This window comes from Pyxicephalus adspersus, chromosome 4, assembly GCF_032062135.1.
Source record: "Pyxicephalus adspersus chromosome 4, UCB_Pads_2.0, whole genome shotgun sequence".
Lineage (NCBI taxonomy): Eukaryota > Metazoa > Chordata > Amphibia > Anura > Pyxicephalidae > Pyxicephalus > Pyxicephalus adspersus.
In genome coordinates, this window is record NC_092861.1 from 124,225,113 (window position 1) to 124,249,531 (window position 24,419).

General features: G+C 38.1%; 2 protein-coding genes across 3 annotated transcripts in view; both read right to left on the reverse strand.

The window, feature by feature from the left end:
- Positions 1-2,456: 2,456 nt before the first annotated feature.
- Positions 2,457-16,840, reverse strand: FAM161A (FAM161 centrosomal protein A). 2 transcript variants are annotated; one of them, XM_072409530.1, is made up of 7 exons: positions 16,681-16,840; positions 12,692-12,942; positions 9,559-10,737; positions 7,746-7,907; positions 7,240-7,339; positions 5,705-5,871; positions 2,457-4,957 (listed from the first exon to the last, which is right to left on the reverse strand). In XM_072409530.1, the coding sequence occupies exons 1-7, from the start codon at positions 16,825-16,827 to the stop codon at positions 4,825-4,827; spliced, it is 2,139 nt and encodes a 712-aa protein (XP_072265631.1). In that variant the 5' UTR covers positions 16,828-16,840; the 3' UTR covers positions 2,457-4,824. The 2 variants fall into 2 exon arrangements, with proteins under 2 accessions (XP_072265631.1, XP_072265632.1); XM_072409531.1 differs by lacking the exon at positions 7,746-7,907.
- A 4,466-nt stretch (positions 16,841-21,306) lies between these two features.
- CCT4 (chaperonin containing TCP1 subunit 4) overlaps positions 21,307-24,419 on the reverse strand; it is a 12,291-nt gene continuing 9,178 nt past the window's right edge. The window contains 6 exon segments of the mRNA XM_072409536.1: positions 21,307-21,450; positions 22,592-22,705; positions 22,795-23,029; positions 23,815-23,945; positions 24,080-24,190; positions 24,346-24,419. Coding sequence (XP_072265637.1) covers positions 21,436-21,450; positions 22,592-22,705; positions 22,795-23,029; positions 23,815-23,945; positions 24,080-24,190; positions 24,346-24,419 — 680 coding nt within the window. The 3' untranslated portion in view covers positions 21,307-21,435.

Sequence of the window (24,419 nt, forward strand, 5' to 3'; positions counted from 1 at the left end):
TCTCTCCTCTACAATCTATTATGAATGCTGCAGCCAGACTCATCCATCCTTCCCTCCGCTCCTCTTCTGCTGCATCTCTTTGTAGTTCTCTCCATTGGCTTCCAATTCTGTTTATTAATAATAATAATAATAATAATAATAATAATAAACTTACAGCACACCTAAAAATACAATACACTTTCTCCAAATGTGTAGATTCTGTAGATTGTTGTTCTTTGAACTTTAAAAAGGTGTTGCTCAGATCTGTTGATCGATAGAAATGCTCATGTTACCAAATAAAATTAATGCTAAACTTATAAAATATCTGGCTGTGATTGACAGGTAAAAGCCAACTTATTTATTGATGTCCTGTATATTGTTCAATGTCATTAACAAACGAACCACCAGATGGTGCTAGAGTATTGTTTCCTTATATGTTCAATGTGTTGAGCTGGCCATATAAAAGTGAATTATGTGATTGAACATTAGATCCTATGGCTTTAATTGATGAGATGTTTAAAAGAATTGTTTCATGCCACACAAACAGGAAATCAGCTTGCACCAAACTGACCACTGATGGCTTATCAAAAATGACAAATACTAAAAGTGATCAGTTACAGAACTGACTGATAACTTAGTACAGCATACCGGTAACTGACTTTTTAGCCCAGGTTATTGTGTTTGCTTTTCTTGCAACTCCACATAAGTTAGTGAAAATCGAATGCTTGTGCAAAACAAAAAATGCATGAAAAATGCACCAGATATCACCACACATATATACGCAAATAAAAAACTGAAACTCTTAGTGTTTCAGTGGTAGTAATTGATTCTCAAACAGGGAACATTTTAGTGAATGCAGAGTTACTGCATTATAAAAATGACCCCTTAAATAGAAAAGCTAAATGCCTGTGTTGGATAACGCTATTTACAGGAGTATCATAAAACAATACTATTTTGGCTACATGCAGAGGTAAATACAAAGCTTAGTCCCCTTTCAGCATAAAACAAAAAAAAATTTGATATTTCCTAAACTGACCTATCAGTTGCTAAAAAAAATTGTTGCTGCAAAAAAAGAGTTGATATGCTGTACATCTCCAGTGGCTGTGCTTTGTACAATTTGTGCAAGCATTGCGGGTTGCTGACAAATTCTTCAGCTCTCAACACTTCTGGGACAAAGCAGTGATGTAAGGGTAGGAGAAAGAAGCCACAGTGTACAGCAGGAAACACAGACATCCAACAGACTTGTGTAAGCTCCGACTAGAGCAACTTGGAGTTTGCACAGGGCTACCTTTTCTGAAATAGGCGGCATTTTGCTGAAGGCCATCATAGGAAATCTGTTACTTTGGCCTACCTAGGTGAAGAACAAGTTTGCTTTATGTATTGTTAGCATTCATTTTGTACATTGAGGAAAGGTGCAGAAAGAAAAGCGTACTTAAAAGTGCTAAAAAAACTTGGGTAGAATAACCATCAAAAATAGACAGTTTGTGTTTGACTGTTTGTGGTCTTCCTACCTCTTGGGGGCTTTAGTAGCGGAAAAAACCTACCAAACTCTACCCATCCTATTTCCCAGCACCTGTGGAGTCTTCTCCCTTTGCAGAGAATGTTCCCATCCCTGCACAGCATCAATAAATGTTTTGTTGAGCTTTTGTACTTTTTAGTTAGGCAATTACATTTTTCTATATGTAACTATTTCCCAATTACTACTTATGGCTATACTCAGTAGTAGTCAAGTTGCAGTGCAGTTACCACTTCCTGGCACCAATGAACCGCTGCCTCAGGGGGAATTAACATTAGCATCAACCTGCAACAGCCCCACAAAGAATGAATGGGGGTAGCAATGAGGGGTCAGTGGCTTTCCCTTCTCTGAAGAGAGAACTGCACGACAAAGCAGTTGCCAAACGTTGCAGTGGACATTAAAATCCATAGTAGTCAAATAGGGGTGTCTGGGAACACCTAAATGTGACAATTTTGACAGGAAGTCTGAAAGAGGCCCAAAAGGGATGAAGATAATAAATTACACATCAAGCTGAATAATTTAGAAGAAGGATGCACACCCCTTCCACATTACTAGCATAGATGGGATCATCTTAAAGCAAAGCTTTTATCTTTACCGGTGTCAAGCCATTGATCCCCCTGCAAACCAAGTCCAGTAAGTTCCACATTTAAAAAAAAAAATTGTAATAAAGGGTTAGCCCTTTAAATCAATCCGCAAAGGCTGCCGAAATAAAATCTAAATTTGTTGTTAATATGAAAAGGTGGCCTCCTTTAGCATTTTTCTTGCTTATAACAAAGTGAATGTTACATTTCCCTAATGCTTTTATTCTGTGCATTCACCAACCTGACATGCAATTTGTTTGAATATCCTTCTAAAATATATTTTATAGAAGATATATAAGAATGAAATGTACTAAAGTATTTAATAAACATTTTTAATTTATAAATACAATGAAATTACAAAAATAAATCTACTTCTGCAAATCTTCTTTCACTCATGAAGACATTTAAAAAAAAAAAAAAATCATATGAATAACATAGAGAAGGTAAAAATTCTCAATCATGTTTTTATTGCTGTGTCCCTGATGAGAATTTACCCTTCTATTTGTCCTGCTAACATCTGTCACTGAAACAGAGAGTTATGGGAAATCCTAAATTGTCAGCTGAGCAAAAAGTGGAGGAAAATTATCCAATCAGAACATTATATCCAAGGACACCTTTCAATGTCTTCTCATTTCCTGTTTACATTTTCCAATCTTTACAAAACTGAGATTTGGCTTTACATACATATTATTAATTTTTTCTCATTCATGCCTTGTGACATTGGTTAAGCAAATTTGCAAGTGAATTTCCAGAGCAGAGACATAGAGAAGCATCATCTACCCTTATTCTATTCAAAACTAGAAAAATAAATACGCTTTAAAGGAAATGTGCTGAAACAGCTAATTGGCTACAACTGTCAACTTTGGCTGCATACACACATGATCGTTTCCAGCGACAAGACTGACAGATAAATGAGCCGTGTACACACAGCGACATTCTGTTCTATGTGGGGGGGGGGAGAATGAGCAACCGACACCCCGTTGTGCTCTTCTACCTTCTATTGTGGTCAATGATTGTCTGTTGCTCATGGTTTGGTCAGGACTAATCTATGAATGATGTTGGGAGACATCTGTACACATGTCAGATGATACTGACTGTTTGTAATAATCTGACGTTTGTACACAGATGTACTAGAGTACATCAAAAAGCACCCATCTGTTCTCTTAGCACAAACTTAATTTAAAAAACAATAAATATTCTAGTGATTGCCAGAAACAATTATATTAGGGCTACTCATATCTTAGAGTATAAAATAGGTAAAATATAATTTAGTCTATATAGCTAAAATTGTGTACCTCATTATTATTATTATAATAAACAAACAAAATAAACTGTATAATTAAAGCACCAACATCATACACACCTCTGTACATTATATAGGGGTTGCAAATGACAGATTCAAAGACACAGAGGCGAAAAGGACCCTGCCCCCCCTGTAAGCGAAGAGCTTACAATCATGACAAAATGATATAGACCAGGGGTCAGCAAACTTTTTTGGCTACTAGGCCATTTTAGTCAGGTCAAGAAGGTACATTAGGCCGGACTCTTTCTTGAGTCCCGTGTTTATGGCTCTGCCCCCCACCAGGAACATCCTGAAGGGAAATACCTCTCCTGCGCAATGCATACGGAGGAGAGGGAACACCCCCTTACCCCCACATGCGGCTCCAGAGCCGCGGGTTGCCGACCCCTGACGGCTGGGATTAGGCCGGAACGGACAACTGGCTAGGCAGTATCTGGCCCAAAGGCCGGAGTTTGCTGACCCCTTATATAGACAATAATCTAAATGAAATGAATGTTTTGTCACTGTAGATGCAAAGTTAACCCGAGCTTTTCCCATCCCCAGCAGGACATACATATGTCCTTTCACAGCTCAATGAATTGATATTATAGCTTATTTGCCTAAATTTAGTAGCTAGAAGCAAAAAAGTACCAATGACTATGGTTAAGCATGTGACTCACATCATGTAAAAGTGCTTGGATAATAACCCCGGTTAAGCTATGGTTGGAGTGATATAACAAAACAATGTCCGGATTCTCCATTTATGTGGGGAGGGCTAATACCTTATAATGCCACAAGATTTAGATAGAATACCATGGTTGCATACTCATCAAGGTTCCTGACAATGGTAACCAACAGTGAGGTAGTTGGTATTGCAATATTTTGTTTCACACGACTATTTGAATTTTCAAAAAAAAATTATTATTAAGCTTTTCATAAGTCTTCAATCATAAAAGGTATGCTCTATGCCTTTACTTCCTGAGAACATATAAGTAACAAAACAAAGTCAGCGAAAGCTTCAGGGTGTTTCTTGGTGTACTAAGGTATGCTATGGAGTACCCAGTCCCATGTATTTGTTGCCTTTTTTACACCTTTCCATTTCTGTCTTTCATAAGCGACTGAGTTGTTTCCAGAGATACATGTAAGCAGCTCACCTAAGTAGTATTACACAGCTTTTTACTGCCAGATACAGAGTGTATAGTACTACTGTGTGAAATCAAATCTGATTGGAATAAATGCTAAATTGGTAAAGCTGCACATATGATTTTAAGGTAATTAGGATGATATTATAATATATAATTTGAGAGAATAAAGTCATTTGATTACATAAATATAGCTGGAGAAGGATGATAGATTGTTTTTGGGAAGGAGTGCTTGTTTGAGAGTTAAAGAAACTTTTCCCAACCTCACAAGTAGATTTGGTAACTAAATGACTCTTGTAATGAAATGCAATAGGTGTAAAATCCTAGTTAAGATTCATTATCAGTGTGATCTTCATCCGTACTATATTCCTCTTTGTCTTCTTCATATTCACTAGCAGAGGCCTCATGATCATCACCTCCTTCTTGCAAGTCTTCTATTTCCAATGTACCTTGTGAGCTTCTGGGGAAGGTAAAGGAAAAAGCTCAGGATGATTAAAACAAGCATGGTATCCTCTTTCCGACTTTTTTCATACTATGTATTTAACAACCGATTCATTATTCATTCCTTTCCAACATAATTGTATTCTGAAGGCACAATGTCACAGTGATCACAAATAATGCTATCCAGAACTAATCAATTGGCTCAGATTGTATATATTTGCCCATACCAACCTGTAGGCTACCATATACAGCCCCACTAAAACTCAAAACATACTGGAATACTTTAATCTAATGTAATGCTTCCAGAATGTAAGTGAACCTATGTTTTAGTCCCTTGGATGTTGGATTATACTGTCTTTTAGCACACAAACTGCTGTGAATGATAAGCAGCGAGCAGGTCACTTTTTGGATCAGGTCCATGTCCATACAGTGGTAGTCTGCTATGATAATAATCTAATGCATGCTGATTACAGACTATAGATCTAGACTTTGGATCACTGCTGTCAGTGCCATAACCTAATACAGTGGCCATGCGGAAATCAGAAGGCGAAACCAGCGAATGCTGCAGTGGACCAAAGTAGGAGTTGGTGGAAGTGTTGGTTTTTGTTTGGACATCCACTGTCACCAATATGTTAACTTGAGTCCATGTAAACTTGATCCTATCTTAATGTTGTGCAAATAATTTACAGATTAACATGTAATATTTGCCAATATGCATCACAAGAGGAAGGAAACTCTCCAAAAATAAAATGTAAAATAATATTACCCCTCTTCATCGTCTGAATTCACTTCTTTCTTCTTTGTTACATCAGGACCTTGGAAAGAACCTGATTTATGGAGTGTTTGGCTTTTTGTGAACACAAAATCATCAGGCAAACCTACGTCTTTTAGAGCATCAGAATATCGCTTTTCAGCACACATGCGAGCATTTTCCTACAAACAGAACACAAAAGACAAAAGAAAACTGTATAACTAAACCCAATAAACAGTAATACAAGGTAATAATCTATTCCAACATACATGAACTTACAGATAACCTGCAGTTAGGGGCCATCATAATGTTGTACTGGGGCCTTCTGCTATTATCTTTTTTTTTTCTTTTAAAATCTCATATAAATCACATATGCCCTCAGTGTTCTAAATAGTTCCATAACAACCTATAAACCTGTATCAGAGAAACAACCACCAGTAATCATTCAGAAACTATATCAGTATTTTTGTTATCCCTCCAGGAAGAGCTCAATTAAAAACTTTAAGCAGCACCCCCTCAAAGGTAAACCTATAAAAAGTAGCATTTTTTAGCAACTAAAGGTTTTTACTATAAATAATCCAGTTCTTGCAGTGTACTTTTTTAAAATAAAGTAATCATTCTATATGAAATTATAGATTAACATATTATTTTAGCTTTTTCAAAATAGTAAGAGTTTCATGTAATTAAATTGTGAAATATTACAAAAACCAAACTGCAATTTTCTTTAGCTTTGCGTGCAGTGTTAGAGGGTTTAAACTTTTGTCAGTTTATTATTCTTGCCAGCATCCCACTGGTGATGTTTCCTCAATTCATGTATGGCAGTATTGGTGAATTTTCTAAAAATACCGGACCTCAAGTGTGTGAGATTATCAACCAAAGGGTTGATGTAATATTCAGTGAATGTAAGAATGCTGCAGACACAATACAGATCAGACTACTTTAGCATGCTCCTGTTAAAGAAATTACTGGAGACTGGGGACACACTTCAGAATACAGTCAGATACTGAAGATGCATTCAATGAGACTGCTAGAGATCCTTGCAAATTTATACTGTAAATCACTGATTCAACATTTCTCCCTAAATCTTTAAGAAAAAAAAAATAGGAATGGACAGCATATAAAAAGTAAGGTGTGCAATAAATAAACCAAACCATTTCACTACTAGAAGCATGTTTAAACAGAACCTGAATAAGGAAAACATGGGGTCTACAGGGACCCCAATAACCACACAAAAAGTGCTGAGGGACACACATCAGGGATATATGACCAGGACAAGAAGAATAGGAAAGTACCCAACCTATTTACAATAAGAGACTAATATAGGTTTCAAACCCCTACCCACATCACTATAAAAAGTATTGGCTATACTGTGAAATAAATATGAGACATATAGTAGTATATATTATTAATAACTTGTATTTATATAGTGGCAACATATTACGCAGAACTTTAAAAAAGTCCATAGTCATGTCACAAGCTGTGCCTCAAAGGAGCTCACACTCCAATGTCATATGTCCAACAAGCTATTACAATAATTGACTAACACAAACCTTTCGAACTCTTTCCAGTAACAAGGGTGTCTGGGAAACACGTTCTTTCATTGCACCCAACTCTTCCAGGTACTCGGACATCCTCTGTTTTTCATTTCTCCTGTTGTACAATTTTTAAAAATAGTAAACTATCAAGTTTTTCAGAATGAAAAAAAAACCAAACATATTAATTGACATGAGTAGTGGGGTGTGTGTTTTACACACATACAGAATATTAGTGTCTAACTGACGAGCGTGAGCAAAATAACCTGACATTCAAGCCACAAAAGTGATATTATAAAACTACATAAACTCTGCCCAAATTGGGTTTGTAGTACAGTGTTTTACAGAGCACTACAGGCAAAGACCAGTTATGTAGGACAGTGATAAGATATACAGTGCTAAAAGGAGGCGTATAGCTCAGATTTTTAAGGATAACAGGTAATTTTATGGAACTAAAAACGACTACAGATCAATGCTATCCAGGAAAACTTTTGCAGACAGGACTGCCTAGGCACAGTCATTACCTGAGTTCTTTTAATTTACTATGTGCGTTTTTGGCTTGGTGTGGGTGGATAGATTTAACTTTCCTAGTTATATGTTTCTTCATTAGTTGTTCTCTCTGCTTCTTTCTCATTTGAATCCTTTTTTCATCTTCTTCTTTCCTTACTTGTTCTTCAAGAACCTTCCTGGTGGGGGACATAAACTGACTCAAACTTGTTCTAATATCTAAGAGGATCTTGGAATTCTACTAGGATCTTATTAGGTGCACATGGATCAGGATAAGGAAATAAATTCTTTCCTATGATCTACTACTATTCTAAGAAAAAGATAAGATATATATATACCAGGAAGACACGACATGCATGGGCTGGATTTACTAAAGGTGTATGGTTAGGCAAACACATTTCCACATTTTAGGTGTTACTTCCAATATATTAGTGATAAAAAAACATTTGTAAGAAAAAAACTAAATGATATAAAACAATCTTAAGCTTTGAGTATATGATCCTATGAGTCTAAGGGGCCGATTTATTAAACCATATTAGGCACAAAACTGAAATATGTTGTAAATCACTGGTCGTCTGCAGGAAAATTTTGGTGGTCTACAGATAAATGTGAACATTTTTTTGCAATTTTAATGTTTTATAAATAATAAAACAAAATAATATTCTAATAAATTCTTATATTCTGAATGACAATTTTCGCCCTTATATTGCACTAAATTTCTGAACTGTACTAGAGACGGAACAAGGGAGGTGCAGCGTGTAGTGATAAGTTGTATGAGGCAACCGTTGCCAGCCGTGCGCTTCAGTATTGTTTCCACCATTAACACAGTCACCCCGCTCCGCCAATACCGATCCTCATCGAATTGTTTGTTTTTATTTGTTTATTTCTCAGATGCTTTTTTAGGTAAGTATGACCTAACTGTGTATTTTCTTTAGTTGTTATATTTAATGGCATGAAATAGTTTGACTTTGATAACTATCATTTCTTGTTTTGTCCTAGATTCTAATTAAAAAAACCCATAATGAGTGAGAAAAGCAAACAAATATTTTGTATCTCTTTAGTAATACCGAAGATAATAATAATGATAATAGTAACAATATTAATACTTCACTTAACCGTGAGCTGATCAATGAATCTAAGCCTCAACAGTGGTCCCCGAGGTCGGAATGATTTGGCGACCGCTGTTGTAAATGGCAGCCACTTTTGTTTAAAGACAAAACCTTTTGAGCTGGTTGTTATGAGCAATACCTAAATTTTTACTTTCATCCTTTTCTCACGATTTTATAAATTAATGCCTAAGCTATTAATTAGCCGCTCAGGCATGAACTGTTAAGGTGCTGCAACAGACATCCCCTATATATTATTTAAAACAACATCTCCCCTCTTAACAAGTCTATCTCAGCAGGACGTATTTTAGATAAGTCAGCCTTTACATTGTCTATTGCAGGTAATGAATATTAACTACATTGAATTGGGGAGACTACCTATGTTTGTAAGGCTATTTTACTCCTAAAGCTACTTGTTGCACAGAATTCCTCCTATTGGACTGCAGATGGGGAACCTTTGTTCTGCCTTTTATTATGCTGGCTAGGATTCAGCCAGAAAAGACAACACAGCCTGGAACCCAGAATAACAAAGATGCCCCATTTGTATTTTATTTAATTTAGAAATATTTATAGCATTTTAAAGGATCATCTTTTTTTTTAACTTACTACTCCCTATTTGATGATGAATAAAAAGATATTTTACAGATATAAAGCAAAATCTACCTGTACATGAATACAATAATTTCAAACACTCCAAGCATCCAGGGAAAACATATTAGATTACCTTATAACCTGTTCTCTTCTTTTGGAGGATTCTGTTGATCTTGGACTTACAACCTGAGCCTCCCCATGTAAAGATACCACCAAGGAATTTTTCCTTGGCTGGCTCCTAGGAGATCTAAATGGCCAACGGGTCTCCTTTAAACGTTCTTCGTCTGCTTCAATGTCCTTGAGAATTTTTTCCCTACGAGATGGAATATTATCAGTACATAGTTGAAAAGGGTCACAGATGGTCACATGCTTGGCATTTTTATTTTTTAAAAGCCATTTCTGGTTGTTCTGGTGTACAGCCTGAAAATTGGGTATCTGGGTATTTATTTTAGGCCTGCGCTCTGGTTCTTCTTTGAGTTCATAACATCTTGCTTTGCAGCTTTTTGTGCTACGTTTAGAAGCCAGTGTAGGGGTAGGATAAGCAGAACTGTGTAAGAGTTCTTGGGATCTCATATGTATCCTAATTCCTCTGTACAACTCTTCTTCCTTAAGTCTATCGTTAACAGAAGTACCATATATAGATTTTGGGACTGGTCTTGCTTTGAAGTGCTTAAAATGATTGGAGGAATCTTCTAGGTCATCAAGCTGCATCCTCCTTAACTGTTTCTTGTGCTCTTCTCTTTCAGTAAACTGGAATGGTTTCTGAGATGCTAAAAGTATCTCCTTGCTTCTTTCCTTTACAAATCTGCGCCTCTCTTCATTTCTTTCCACTATGTCATGGTAGAGGGGGAGGTAGACAGAGGCCGGAACTGGGTTTGCTCTAAATTTCTTTTGACATTCTGTTTCTTCTTCTAGTCTTTGTTTCAGCAAATTGTTCTCCAACTCAATCTCTGCTTTGGACTTTGCATTCATCTCCTTTTTCTTAGACTCCCTAATAGTCATCTCAAAAGGTGCCGGTATGGTAACTCTATGAGTCCATTCTTTTGGCTTGCCCTTGTCAGCTTTACGTCTTAACTTTTGCTTATCGAGTGTTGTGTCCTGAATATAATCCTGTAAACTGAATCCGTCCCACATTTGAAGAATTTTCTCTTTGGCAGAACTTGTATCTTGTGTGTCACAACTGTCTTCTCCATCAGACTGCTCCCCAAAAGATGCTTCTGATACTCCAGAAGAGACATTCCAGGTAAAATCAGGTTTTAATACGGACCCATCCAATTCATCAGGGTGAGAACATCTCTGCTCACATGCTGGTCTTAAAATTAAAAAAAAAAAAAATTTAAAAGGTAAATTCAGGAAAAAAGTGAAATGTTGATGATGTAGGTGCTTAAAACTTTATTTTATTAAATTTAAGGTCAACGTGATCTGTTGCACACTTACAGGTGCTTTAGAATTTTTTTTTATAATTCTTTGCCTTGCAACATTCCTTCTGTCTGTAAGACCCAGCAGGGACTTTACACTGAATAGGACTGTAAATACCTGGCAGCTTTTTCAAAAAAATGTGCAACCAGTGTTTCTAGAAAACTTGATTGCTACAAATAAGGTTATTGTAAAGTGATTATGTTATGACTAATGAGGGAAGTATGGCTGTTGGCATTGATGGTGTTCTTATGAAATTGCTAGCTGTTTGACTTATGTACTTTGTAATCACAGACTCAGAACCCATTTAATGGGTGTTAAAAAAAGTGTGGAACCTTCTTATTTCTATACTTGGTCAGTGCCACATACAGCATTGAAGTCAAAGCATCAACATGACAGTCAAAAAACTTGCCATTCAAAAGTGATTTCAGCAACGGTAACTTCCATGACCTTCTGAGCAGTGCCATTCAAGCAAAGCATCAGGAAAGTATGTCAGTTCTTTCAGAATTACAGTAATATACTTTTTATTAGAAAAACCCTGAACAGAAACCCTGTTCAAGTAATTATTAGTTATTATGTCTATGTAACTAGAAATATTTTGTGATTCCCAGAAATGTAGCTTTAAACTTCTACCAATCTTTGCACTACTGAAATGCGTGCATTATCTGATAGAAGAAAAGTTGAAGTGAAGGGGAATGGCAGTCATATTCTACGTTCTGTCATCAGATGGGGTATTATCAAATTATATACATGTGTGGAGTAGGGCAGGTGTTTGGACAGCATGCAATATCCTGGGTAGTGCCCAGTTATGTATTTAAAAGATATATTCTGGGATATCCCAGAAACAAATTACAGCCTCAGAGAATAGAAGCTTCAGTATTCAAGGTAACAGCTAAATTACATTGCTGAACCAATGCAGCTAGGGAATAAAAGAGGGCAATTTTTATGCATTATAAACATAATAAAATACACTATTAAAGAGAAAGCATACCTTTTAACATACCATTGCTCCTTTAATGTATCTAAGCATAATAAGCAAACTTACAAATTCTGTTACCTGACACTCTACAGCAGTCAGATTCAATTTTCTGTCTGATAGCCCAGAGGTCCCCAACCCCGGCTGTCTTACAGGTGGGCCGAGGCTCTGGCCGGTGCACCCCCCAGAGGGGTCAGAAGAAGGACTCCGCTTGGGGGGGGTCGCACAGGTCAGAGCCATGGACCATGTCTCCTGCACGGATCACAGGCTCAGGGCTGGCTGTGTCTCTGGACTCAAACCTGAGATTGGAGAGTGGGCGGGTTCTGGTAGCATGACATCATTCTGGGCAAAGTTTCTACCCCTTTTAATGACACACGGCTCCCCACGTATGCACGGTCTGGAGTCCGTGCATTTATTGGTCAATGAGCTCCAAAAGGTTGGGGACCACTGTGATAGCCAATAAAAGTTATTGTACATGCCTTGAACCACATCTGTGGAATCCTGCTAGACATGAATGTTCTAGGCTGCCAATCTCATTCAAGGATCAGCTAGAAGCAAGAACAGTAAATGGTCATTGGTAACACTTCCTTCTCAAAGAAAGGTTTCCTTTATCCCTCACAATTTCTTTTGAATTACTAACAGTTGCTTTGGTATTGTGGCTTCTACAACTATGGTTACCTATATAAAATTACTATTTTAGGACAAGAAAAAGCTGCAGATGGTTTAACCAGAGATTCAGTAATTTTTTTTTTTTTAAACATGACGATGTACTACATCAATTTTGCAGATATTGACAATCCAAAACCTGCAAATGTGAACAATGGCACACAGATACCAATATAATAACAAAACAAAAACGATCAAATCTGCATACCGAAAAGCGCTTTTGACGTCAGGATCTCCACTGTGGACCCCTTTTAGGTTAATTTTATTTTTGTACATTTTCTCCAGCTGTTCCATGTTCTGCACGTGGGCATTTTTCAGTCTCTCCACCTGCATATAATACTCTTTGTCTGAATGATCGGTTCTTGAAACCTCTAGAACCCAGTGCTTTGAATTCTTCATCTTGTATTCCTGGTCTCCTTCATCATCATCATCATCATCAGAATATGAGCTTATATCATCCTGGTGAGCAAAACAAAAAAAAAATTGTTACATGATATCTAGATAAAATGATTATTGAAGAAGACACATTTAGGGCTAGTAAGAGTAATGGCTCATAGTTAGCACTTCAGAAAACTATGTTTGCGGTTCATAACGACTTTCTCGAGTAGGAATGACACAAACTCTGTTCCTAATGACATTTCTTTATTTTTGGTTTCTGCCTCCTACAAGCTAAATTCTACACATTATCTACACTGCTGTAATTTAATATATGGTTTGCAGTTCCTGCCTGACAGACTGTACATACCGGCTGTTCTGTTGTCATTGACCTTTGTCTGAAAGAGAGGTACCCACTTCAGACACCAAGCTGGGTGGAATCCTCTCCAACCTCGCCAGTCATAGGTATTTCCTGCACTGTGAGGACCAACCTATTAAACTATTCATCGCTGTCCTGCCATTTCCACTAAGAGAGTACAGCTTTGCTGTCAGTGTCACCCAGCTTTGTATCAGGAGTCCTGGACACTGGACAGCGGACCAATTGTTAAAGCAGCAGGGTAGCTCTGGTAAAGATCTTTTAATGTAAACTTTTTTTTACATTTTTGATATTTGTTTAAGGAAGACAACATTAATGATTTAGAAAATGGACAAAATACAAAAATAATGCACTTTATATCCTGCCTTAGTTTCCAGATAGAAGAACAAATTATGGCTACAATAATGTGAATGAAAATGTTTTGTTTGAGTTTGTTGATTGTTATATATTTTATACTGGTTTACCCATGATAATAAAACCTACTCTCCCCCCCCCCCCCCCTTTCCTCCCAAATCCTGTTCGGTTGTCCTTGGACAGATTATAATTTAGGAACCACAAGGCCATTAATCCCTTTTATTTTGGGTGGTCTGCACGGCTGAAACAGTCTTGCATGTAAGAAGACCACATGCTCCAGCTAAAATAAAAAAACTGACACAGCCAGCAGAGATTTACTGACTGAGAATCATTGTTCCGGTGTGTATGAGCTCTGCAGACACGGTGCTTTGCAATCCAGTGCTTGCAGATATTTTTCTCCTCCTGCGGCCAGCATTGCACTAAGAAATGGAAGTCACAAGAAATGTGCAGTGCTGTACAAAAATAGTATATTAGTGGAACCAAAATATCCAGTATGCTACTGCTGGAATTGCTGTTAAGACTGAAATATTGGTGCTGCCATTGTTGCCTATTTTTAAGGTGAACAAACTTTTACCCTCACAGAGGATCCCCTGCCCCAAGGATTAGTGCTCTTTTCGTTTTTTTTATATATATATATATATATATATATATATATATATATATGAGGAGCCCTCAGGTCTTCAGGAATTCTACTAAAACCAATTTTTGTGGTTTAATGGAAAAAATAAACCTCTTAAAATAGTGGCTAGTAGAAAGAATCCCCCTTTACAATCATCAACAAATCATCATTAGAGTCATGCAGTTGGCTCTACTAGGTGGTTGTAACCCCAAAACTATTTAGCCATCATAAAATGGGAGGACAAGTAGCCAAAGTTCAAGGAACCCCTAAAATCCCTGGAGCAGCCATTCTAAACCAGGGATCCATGGAACCCCAGAGTTCTCTTGAGCTATAGTTGATATAACCTCACATGAACACCTAGCAACCTATGGAAGAATCCTTGTGTTCCTTGGATCCTTTAGTTGAGAATGGCTGAACTAGAGGGGTGATAACATAGCGGATGGACTTCATTTGTTTCTCATTTCCATAGACTTCTTCCCTGCAGCCTTTTTATTAGTGGATTGCAACTCATCTTATACAATCCTGGACCATCAGCGCTACATTGCAAGAGGATGACGAGAGCCGCCCATAGACTAGGGCAGCAGTGGCCAACCAGTGGTCTGCAAGAACATGTTGAACACTCTGCGAAAAGACATTTTCATGTCACGGCAATTAAAGCTCGGTACTGGTCTTGGCTTGACGTAAAAACAACTCTCCCTGTTGCAGTAACGTCATTGGAGCCAAAAATCCATAAACTTATTTCAAACAAGCAGAAACAAAAATCACACTAAAAATGTATAATACTTAAATAAGCTTCAATTATTTTGTAATAATAATAATTTTGTTACAATTAAACAAGCTTTAAAGATTTTGTTATGATTACATAGGCATTTATAATTTTGTTATATTTATTAGGTGCATTTCATAATATTAAAATGGAAGTTCTTTGATCTATTTTTTACAAATGTATTAATCTTTAAAAAAAAATTCATATTATTGATCCGCGGGATTTTAAATTTCGAATATAGTGGTTCGTGAGGTGTGAAAGGTTGGCGATTGCTGGACTAGAGGATCAGGCAGAGGAGCTGACTTTTGGTGAAGAATAGGGAAAAATGTATCTTTTAATTTATACTTTCCTACCTCCCTGTAGTAGGGAGCCTGCTACAAAGGTAAAATCTTGTTTTCCCCAAAAGCGGAAGTAAACCCAAAACTAACCCAAAACAATAAAATCACACTTACCTTCAATCCTGCAGATCAGTCTGTCCATCGGGAAGTTTTCTTTGATGAGATCTCACGTCATCCCGGTAACCGTCTTCGGCTCAGCACAGAGGGAGTGCCGGCATCGACATTTTCTCCTCTCTTCTTTCGCGATCTGCTTCCTATGTCACCTGATCTCGCGGGTGCAGGCGCAAGATCGGGTGACGTGCATGAGATAAGTAATCGCATGCATGAGATAAGTAATTTTTTCCCTGTTGATGAAAGTGTTTTCAGGCATGCGCAGAAGGAGCAGCCAAGAGCCCTTCCGAAATGCGTAAAGTAGGTATCCAGAGAAGCTCTGTGCTCCCATTCATTCTTGATTGGCTAGGTGATTAAGAATTAAGGGGACGGTGCTGCACCCTTTTTTTAACCTCCTGGGCGGTAACTAGCTAATAGCGGTAACCCCAAGCCACACTTTGGGTAGCTACAAAAATAATACATAAAAGCTTACCTGGTCCCATCGTCGTCCTCCAGCATCCTGCCTGTCTGATAACATCCTCTGGCTTCATCCACTTCATCGATTTGTCCCCCGGCGAGTGTGCGGACATTCCCCTGGAAGTTCCCGGTGACATCGGTGTGTACAGCTGTCGCTAGGAGCGTGGCGGAAATTTCAAATTCTTCCATAATGCATTCAATACAAAATAACTATATTGAATTCAATACAGTGGATTTATGTCTAAAAGCTGTACATTGTCTTTAAATAAAATTTAGTATAATAAAGTTTTAAACACAAAATCATGTCAAAGTTTATTATTAAATTTATTTTTTTGACATGATTTTGTTTTTTAAACTTTAATATACTTATACTATTATATTATACTGTAAAATAAATTTTCATGAAAGACGATGTACCGCTTTTAGACATATAATTATGAACAGAAATTTGGTAAATGGGGTGCTGCACTTAAAAAAACACAAACACAATTTTTACTTTCAATAAAAGGGTTGTCTACCCCCTTCTATGTAATGTGAACATTCTGAGTTTAGATAGGCTTTAAGAAAGTGCTTATTTATTTGCTGATCCCTCACTGATCATCCCATAGCTGGCTGTTAAGGACTTCACTGGCTGCATGCTTTTTCCAAGTCAGGAACACAATAAAGTAGTGGGGCCGGGTTTGATATCCGGGGAACAATTACTTTCAGAAACTGCTGCGCCCATTACTCTAATATCTAAGGCAGTAATAAGTTTCATAGGAATATAACAGATCATTAATGGGTACACCGGCATAATTCTCACCCCTCCTCGGTCCTCTCTATGCCCGGCCAGGCGCTGTTTGTCCTCCTCCAGCCTCTCGTACAGGGTGAGCGGGCTCCGGGTGAGAGGGTGGACGGGGGTCTGCACACACGCTGCAGCCAGCACAGCTTCCCGGTGTGCCTTCGCCATGATCCCCGCCTGTACAAAGTCCTCTGTTGCCTGGCAACCCTGGACGCTACGGGGAGCGGAGGGGACAAAAGGCTGGGCCAGCGCGGACAGATCAGGCGGCAGCAGGAAAATAATGAGCTGAGCCGCCTGTAATCCATCACCCCATCTGCTGTGCCACAACCGTACAGGATCAGGATTTACTGAATTATCGGAGAAAGTCCTAAAATAGCTTTCTGGCTACAGCCACCATTAGACTAGTCATGTAGCTATTTACCAGGCAGGGAATATAGCCATTACTGTTATTAATATTATTACAATTATTACTATTATTATTATTATTCCTAATATTATTATTTTTATTATTATTACTATTATTATTTTTATTATTATTACTATTATTATTATTAACAATTATAAACGGGATTTATATAGTGCCAACATATTACGCAGCGCTGTACATTAAATAGGGGTTGCAAATGATAGACAGACAGTGACGCAGGAGGAGGAGAGGACCCTGTCCTGAAGAGTTTACAATCTAGGAGGGGGGATATGGAATGCTGGGAAGTAGTGAGGGTTTTTAAAAGACAGAAGAATATGGGTAGGCATGTTTGAATACATGGGTTTTGAGTGCCCTTTAAACCCCCCTGGCGTTCTATTTTTGTCCGTATTTCCATGCAATAAGCGGTACAAATTTTTTTTTTTTGGGGGGGGAAATGAGCAGAAAGTAGGAGCAAGCCGAATAGGATGAGGAAGACTATTCCAGAGAGTCGGGGCAGTTCCAAAAAAGTCTTGGAGGTGTCCATGTGATGAGGTTATGAGTGAGGATATCCAATATTGATGACACAACAGCTCATATAGTGCATCAGAGGCTTTCTGCTATCCAATTCCATGATATTGTATGTGATGGAGCTGATTTGAAGAAAAAATCCCCAGTAGAGCTTTGAGGTCCAGTAGGGTTTCCCACATCTAAAACCTACTAGGTTTCCATGCCTGCACCTCCCAAAGCACTTATTGTTACATCATTAGCTAGAACAGTCTTACTTAACCTTTTTACTCTTGAGACCCTTAGAAAAATTTTAGGTCCCCTACCTAAACAAATTTATTAGGGGTAAAAATGTTTCAAATCAGATGAAAGAATGCCCTCTACAATAATGGATAGAATACCTCCTTTATAGATAAATATTAAACACCATTAGTCATGCAGCTGGATCTACCAAGTGGTGTAGGCCCCAAATTTATGCAGCCAATCAAGTGGGAAGTCATTCAACAACCGATCAAAGCACACCTAGAAAAATCTGGAGCAGCCATTCTCAACCAGGTTTCCTTAGGAGGTTGCCAGGGGTTCTTTGAGCTATGGTTAACCTTCATTTGATGGTACCTGCCTCGTGCCAGGGCCAGTGCCACGTAACAGAGCCAGCTGCAGGACAACAATGATGGTTTTAGTTGTCTGGGATAATTTAACCCTTACACAGCATTGTATAGGAAAGCATACCAAATCACAGTAAAAAGGATGGTTTCTCTAAAACCTCATAAACGGAGGGCCATCAAAATAAAAAAGGCTTTACTTTCATTTCCTGTCCTACACATACAGTACCTCAAGACAAAAACTCAGGGGAGCCATTGGCAGAGAGAATAGTGTAAAGCGGACAGCCTTGCCTGGTGCTGATCATAAACAAGCTGGAAAGAGATCCCAAGACAAAAACTCAGGGGAGCCATTGGCAGAGAGAATAGTGTAAAGCGGACAGCCTTGCCTGGTGCTGATCATAAACAAGCTGGAAAGAGATCCAATGACCTATATGAAGTTTTGGTACTCTTTAAAGCATATCTGTTTGTTATATGACAAAAACATTTTACAAAAGTTGAATTTTTTATGAATTGGCTTCTAGGATCTAACAGCCAAACATTTAGATGTGAGCTCCAAACTCTGGATATTTTACAGCATGCTTTACCATGAGAGAAAGAAAGGTGCTGCCAGTCCTGACTTACCAAAGACACTAGTTATTATCCACCTTAAGTTTCCACATTTTCCAAATTACTGTTGCAGAACAGGCATCATATTTAGAAGCTTAGACCTTTATCTACATATGATTTATTAGTGCTTTAAAAAGTACTAAAACATACAGATCAGTGGAACTCTTTCCAGCTTGTTTAGGATCAGCACCAGGCAAGGCTGTCCGCTTTCCCCTATTCTCAATGCCATCATAATGTAACATCAAGCTGTAGCCCTCCGGCAGAACCCAGATGTTAAAGGCATTATAACCCACTTATCGACAGACTCCTCACATTTATTGACCTAAACTATCCCGCTTTTTTAGGAGCAGTGCAACAAGATCTACCTAAATACTATTTGCCCATTCCTTGGTTCGCTAAAGTGAATAAACATCCTACCTTGCTTTCTTTACCTATCTCTTTCACTGCATTCCTACATAAACTTAACCTCCCTGGCGTACTGAATAGGTATTTTTAAATGTCAAAGCAGTAAATTTAAAATCACTTATTTTAAACTTCCCACATGGTCCTGCCTTGCTCGCACGTGCCTCAACTGGCCTACATATAAGTCCTCTGGCCTGGAGTGCCCCAATGTTCACACGCTGGGGACGCAGATGCTTGGCGGACATCACTGGAGGACACCGTGGGCACATGGGGACCCGCTAAGCTTTAAAACTTCCTTGCAATTCCACCCAGAGTGTGGCTCGGGGTAATCGCTTTTGGTACTGAAAATTAACCGAGCCACATTCAGGAATAGCGCCAGGTAGATGAAACAGTGCTTTGGGTTTCTAAACATCCTCATAACTCCAATAAAACCCTCACATGCCTAAAACTCAAGAGTGGGGGTAGGAGCTCTTGATATTACACTGTATTATCATACTGTGCTACTCACCAGATTAGTGGACTGGTTACGCACACAATGATCACAAAAGCTACATCAGTGGTAAGCCACTTGCTGAATGTAGCAAAACTCTGCATCCCAACTAATTGGAGATCGAATACCTGTCCTTCAGTGTCCCAGTGGTTTAAAATTGTTATTGAGATTTTGCTTATGGAGGATTTAACAGCCAGCCACCCCTGAGAAATTTGAGCACACCTGGTTTTATTGGAAGGAATTTCAGTCTTCCTCTGATTTCATAGGCTGTATGTCTTCATGAGTATGCTTCTGTGCTGTTAACTGTTATATTTGAGGTGTGTAAATGTTGTTAAATGTTTTTCGATGCACTTTATGGTTTTATATGTACATACCTGTCCTACTGGAATTTGTAATGTTTTGTTTGTTAAAAAACAAAAATAAATAAAGTTAAAAAAAAAAAGCTGGATGAAACTAGGAACCTTGTTAGTGCCCTCGGTCCATGATTGTCATTTTGGTTTAACCCTTATTACATTATGCCCAAACTGTTTCCTCACTCAAGCCCTCTTACTAGCCCTTATTTGGTAATCCTGCCTTTCCCCGTCCTTGGAAACACACAGGAGCATCATCAGTTGGGAAAGACTATAGTAGGAATCCAGCTGCCTCTATTGACCACACTATCTTGTTTCCATTACCAACAGATCTTTTTTTTTCTCCTGTTGGAAATGGCACCTTTTATGGCTAACTATGCTGACTGTCCAGGATTCCAGGTTCCTTACTGGCAGCTAACAATGACGTACTTTGCCACTTTTTGACGGCTGAAAGGGCAGGGATCCTGAGGCATTGGCTCTCTCCTACTCTCCTAAAAGCTCAAAGAGTTAGAAATTATACAGCATATATAGTGATTGGTTGAAAAGGAGGATGACCATAAAGAGAACTATCATACCTGGTCCCTTTAAAGATATAGATCAGATAAATGCATGATCCTTAGCCTGGTTGATACAACAGCAAACCAACAGACCTGATGGTAACCTACCCTTCTCTCACACCTCCTTCCTTCCCACACCCAACCCATGGCTTTTTCCTCTCTTCTCTATATTTTCCTTTTCACAATTCGTTATTTACCCTTTCTTCTGTTCTTGCTCTTCACCTTTATCCCTGTCCTCAACACAACTCAAGGGTCCCTATGGGCACATAAGTGTTAACTTGCTTGTGATATGCATAAACTTCCTAACTGATGGTTTTGGGTTTCTGACTTGCAATGGGGTTTACCCCTCTGGCATCTTTTTACAGTTACCTGGTAATGTTATGTGATTGTTTCCAGTAATAGATGAATGAGTGGTGTACACATACAGCACTATACAGTAAATGAATAGAGGAGAGGGGAGGATGGGCAAGTGGCAGCCAGCTGTGCAATCGTTCACTGTAGTAAATTGCGATTGTTCATCAATCGCCATGGCAGACTGATGAAGAATGTCGCAGGAGCGCTGTACACGTCAGGATTTTCACCAAAGAGGAGCATTAATTTTCAATGTCAGGCGACTTAGTAGCCGACATGTGTAAGGCTGCAAACTTTTATCGATGCATATAAAGTTGCTTAAACAGCAATAAAACAATTCTACTTTTAAAGAGACAAAAACACCACTGACAAAATGCTGTAAGTTCTCATAACAATTTTATTAAATTAAGTGCCGACAAAAAGGTTTAAAGCCAGCGTTGATGTCCATAGAAAGCCATAACATCCAAACGTCAACTAAACAGTCCAAGTAGGGCTACATAGGCATGATCTATCGTGCATTTACCTGTAAATAAAAGAAAATTTGTCAATGTACAGAGTATGTGCAAAACCATAGCGACCCATTAGAAAATTTTTTTCAAAGAATGCATGATCCTAAAGCATAAGCACCAAGCAGCTAGATGTTCAGGTAGAGCAGAGTAAGCCCCAGTATTGCCAGATTTCTTTTAAAGGAAGGTCCTAACACTTGCATAGCAGAGGTGCAATAGCCATCATGACTGCAAAGCAGTGCTGTGTTTTATGACATGTGTTGTATAATTTTCATTCAGGAGAAGGTGCAATTTTAAAAATTTAAAAAAACCCCTTGAAAATGGAAAGAATTATATCTGACTATAGATGGTATAGTTCTATATATAGATATAGATAGATAGATATAATTCTCTCGAGTTTTCTTCCAGGTCAGTTCAACTAAGGGGTTGAGTTTAATATAGTCACAGTGCAAGCTTTAGGCAGAAGAGGGTAAATTTATTTAATGCACTGTTAAATCCCTTTACGATATTAATAAGATTGATTCACAACTGCATTTAACAGAAGAAAAAGAAGTTCTGCTCACCTATTTAATTAAGCCAGATAGGACTTATCTGAATATAAAGGATGGTATAGAGCCAGCCACATAAATGTGTGAGATGCAGTAGCTCAAAACAATCATGTATATTTCAGTCTTCTGATTACTGTAATTCTATCAAAAGGTTTGCTAATTCAAGAATGTAATTGGTGCCAATGACAGAAAATGCTTCTGAAATACTGCATAAGCAAACAAAACACAGTACCTAATTCAACAACTCACACTACTACAAACTACTGCCTAAAATTACCAAAAGGTCCATGCCGTTTCCCTACTTTCTGAGAAAAGTCTCTCCTGTTTCCCATCTTAAATCAGTTTCATGTCAATATGAGAACTTGACCCATAGTACTAAATCCTACCTTACTAGTTAATAATTGCACCCTTACCAACAAGAAACTGGTAGGTAGGCAGCAAGGACTGTTATGTAGGACTACGTAACAAACTGAAAACAAATATATGGAAAGTTTTCTGGACAAGTATGGTCATAGTGAGCCTTTTGTGGCGAATAGGGCCAGTTATAAAAAAAAAAAATAAATAAACTATTTAGGAGGTTAAAAGACATACAAAAGATTTAAATACTGACCACATCATCAATCTTCAGGATACTACGAACAGTTTCTGTAGCCAGAGCCAATGAACTGATCGATACCAACAGTGGTTGAACAACAAGCTCTTCCAAAATGTTTGAGATTCCTCCCTGTAAACAGAAGACATTTAAACAAGATTTAACAACATATTCCACAGCTTGCAAGGTGATATAGTAGCAAAAAATTAAAATACAATTACCTTGCGCACATTGATGCCAGCTGTTTTCTCGCCTTGTGCATGTCTGTTCCTCAGCTCTGTCACAGTGGATATTGGGTTAAGACCAGCATTTTCTGCTAGTGTGGATGGAATAACCTCCAAAGCATCTGCGAAGGCTCGGATACAATAGGACTCCATGCCACTGAGGGTTCGAGCATATTCATTCAGGCGTAGGGATAATTCAATCTCTGGAGCACCTCCTCCTGCAATCAGAGCTCTAAAAAGAGAAAAACACCATGAATATTGGAGGTCTTCTCCCTCATAAGGACAGACAATATTCTTCTAAAGTAATACTTCTGTTTTGACAAATATTTTTGAAGGATTTCTAAAAAATAAACTATAAATAAATTGCTACAAACCACTAAACAAAAATTCTGCTCTAGTTTGTTCCCCCACAACCAGTCATTCCTCCACTATGTATCTTATTCCTGGAATGGCATAGGGAAGGTGAAGTCAAGCTGTCCATCTCAGCTTTTCTTTATTACTCATGTGTCAATCACTTCATAGGGCAGAAAAAGGGCTGCACACTTTATACACTTTTATATACTTATATTTTTAACAAGCGGAGGTGTAAATAGCTTCTACTCAGAAAATATTAATGGAACAGAAAGAACGTGAAGAATATGAAGAATATGAATTTGCCATTAAAGGAATTCGTGCACAGACACAGAAAAAAAAAAATCAAACCTCCCCCTCCCATCCATATACCTAAACCATCATTCTTATTGAGTTGGTGGTCTATCATTTGTTGACATTTCTCTTCCATATGTTCTTCTCTGTTGCCTGCACTGTACAGCCCTGTTCACAATGATGTCTTGTTTGCAAGCAAAACAGAAAAGCCCCATAGAAGTTACTAAGGCTGTGGGATGGTATGGGCATCATTGGGCTTAAAATGGGGGACTGTAACCCAACAGCAGACATTGGCCCTTTGTATCCCTGTGTATAAAGATTGTACAGTATATTAAAAAGCACAACTGGTTTAATGTTACTAATTAGGAATACCTCTTTTTAACCAGGCAGCGAATAACACAAAGTGCATCATGAATAGAGCGTTCAGCTTCTTCAATGACCAGTTTGTTGGACCCACGAACAACAATTGTAACCGTTTTTCCAGGATTGGCACAACCAGTTACCTATAGGGGGGAAAGAAAAAACATTTTATCCAAAAAACACTAAGAGCTTTTCGTGTTAGGTCTATAGGTAGCTCTAATATCCAACCACTTGTAGGTAGGGCATTTACACCACATATCAGAAGTCTGATCCATACCTTTACGAGTTTTCCAGACCCGTTGAGACTAACTTCTTCAGCCAGCTCAGCTGATGCCAACATTTCTGAAGTAAACTGGTCAATATGTGCAATTGGCTTGGTTCCAATTGTCTAGAGGAACGTAAAAAGGTATAATTATAGGCAAAGAATTATAAATCCAAAACACCATTATCTAACAATGACAGAAAACCTCTATAAATGGAATGCATTTTGCTAATTGTCGGTTCCATGCAAGCAGTCTTCCTCATTTTGTGCCATATTCTTACCTTGCATATAAACTCAATGTCTTCTCTCTCAATGTCCTTAATCACCATGATCTTCATTTTATTCAGAAAGTGTA

What these genes read in the sequence shown, in the direction of transcription:
- FAM161A (XM_072409530.1), bottom strand. Translation starts at nt 16,827, where the DNA reads ATGGCGAAGGCACACCGGGAAGCTGTGCTGGCTGCAGCGTGTGTGCAG. An exon ending in GACGTCAAAAGCGCTTTTCG is followed by an intron (nt 10,738 to 12,691) that starts GTATGCAGATTT and finishes TTTAATTTTAAG; the next exon opens with ACCAGCATGTGAGCAGAGAT. An exon ending in AGAAGAGAACAGGTTATAAG is followed by an intron (nt 7,908 to 9,558) that starts GTAATCTAATAT and finishes GTCCCCCACCAG; the next exon opens with GAAGGTTCTTGAAGAACAAG.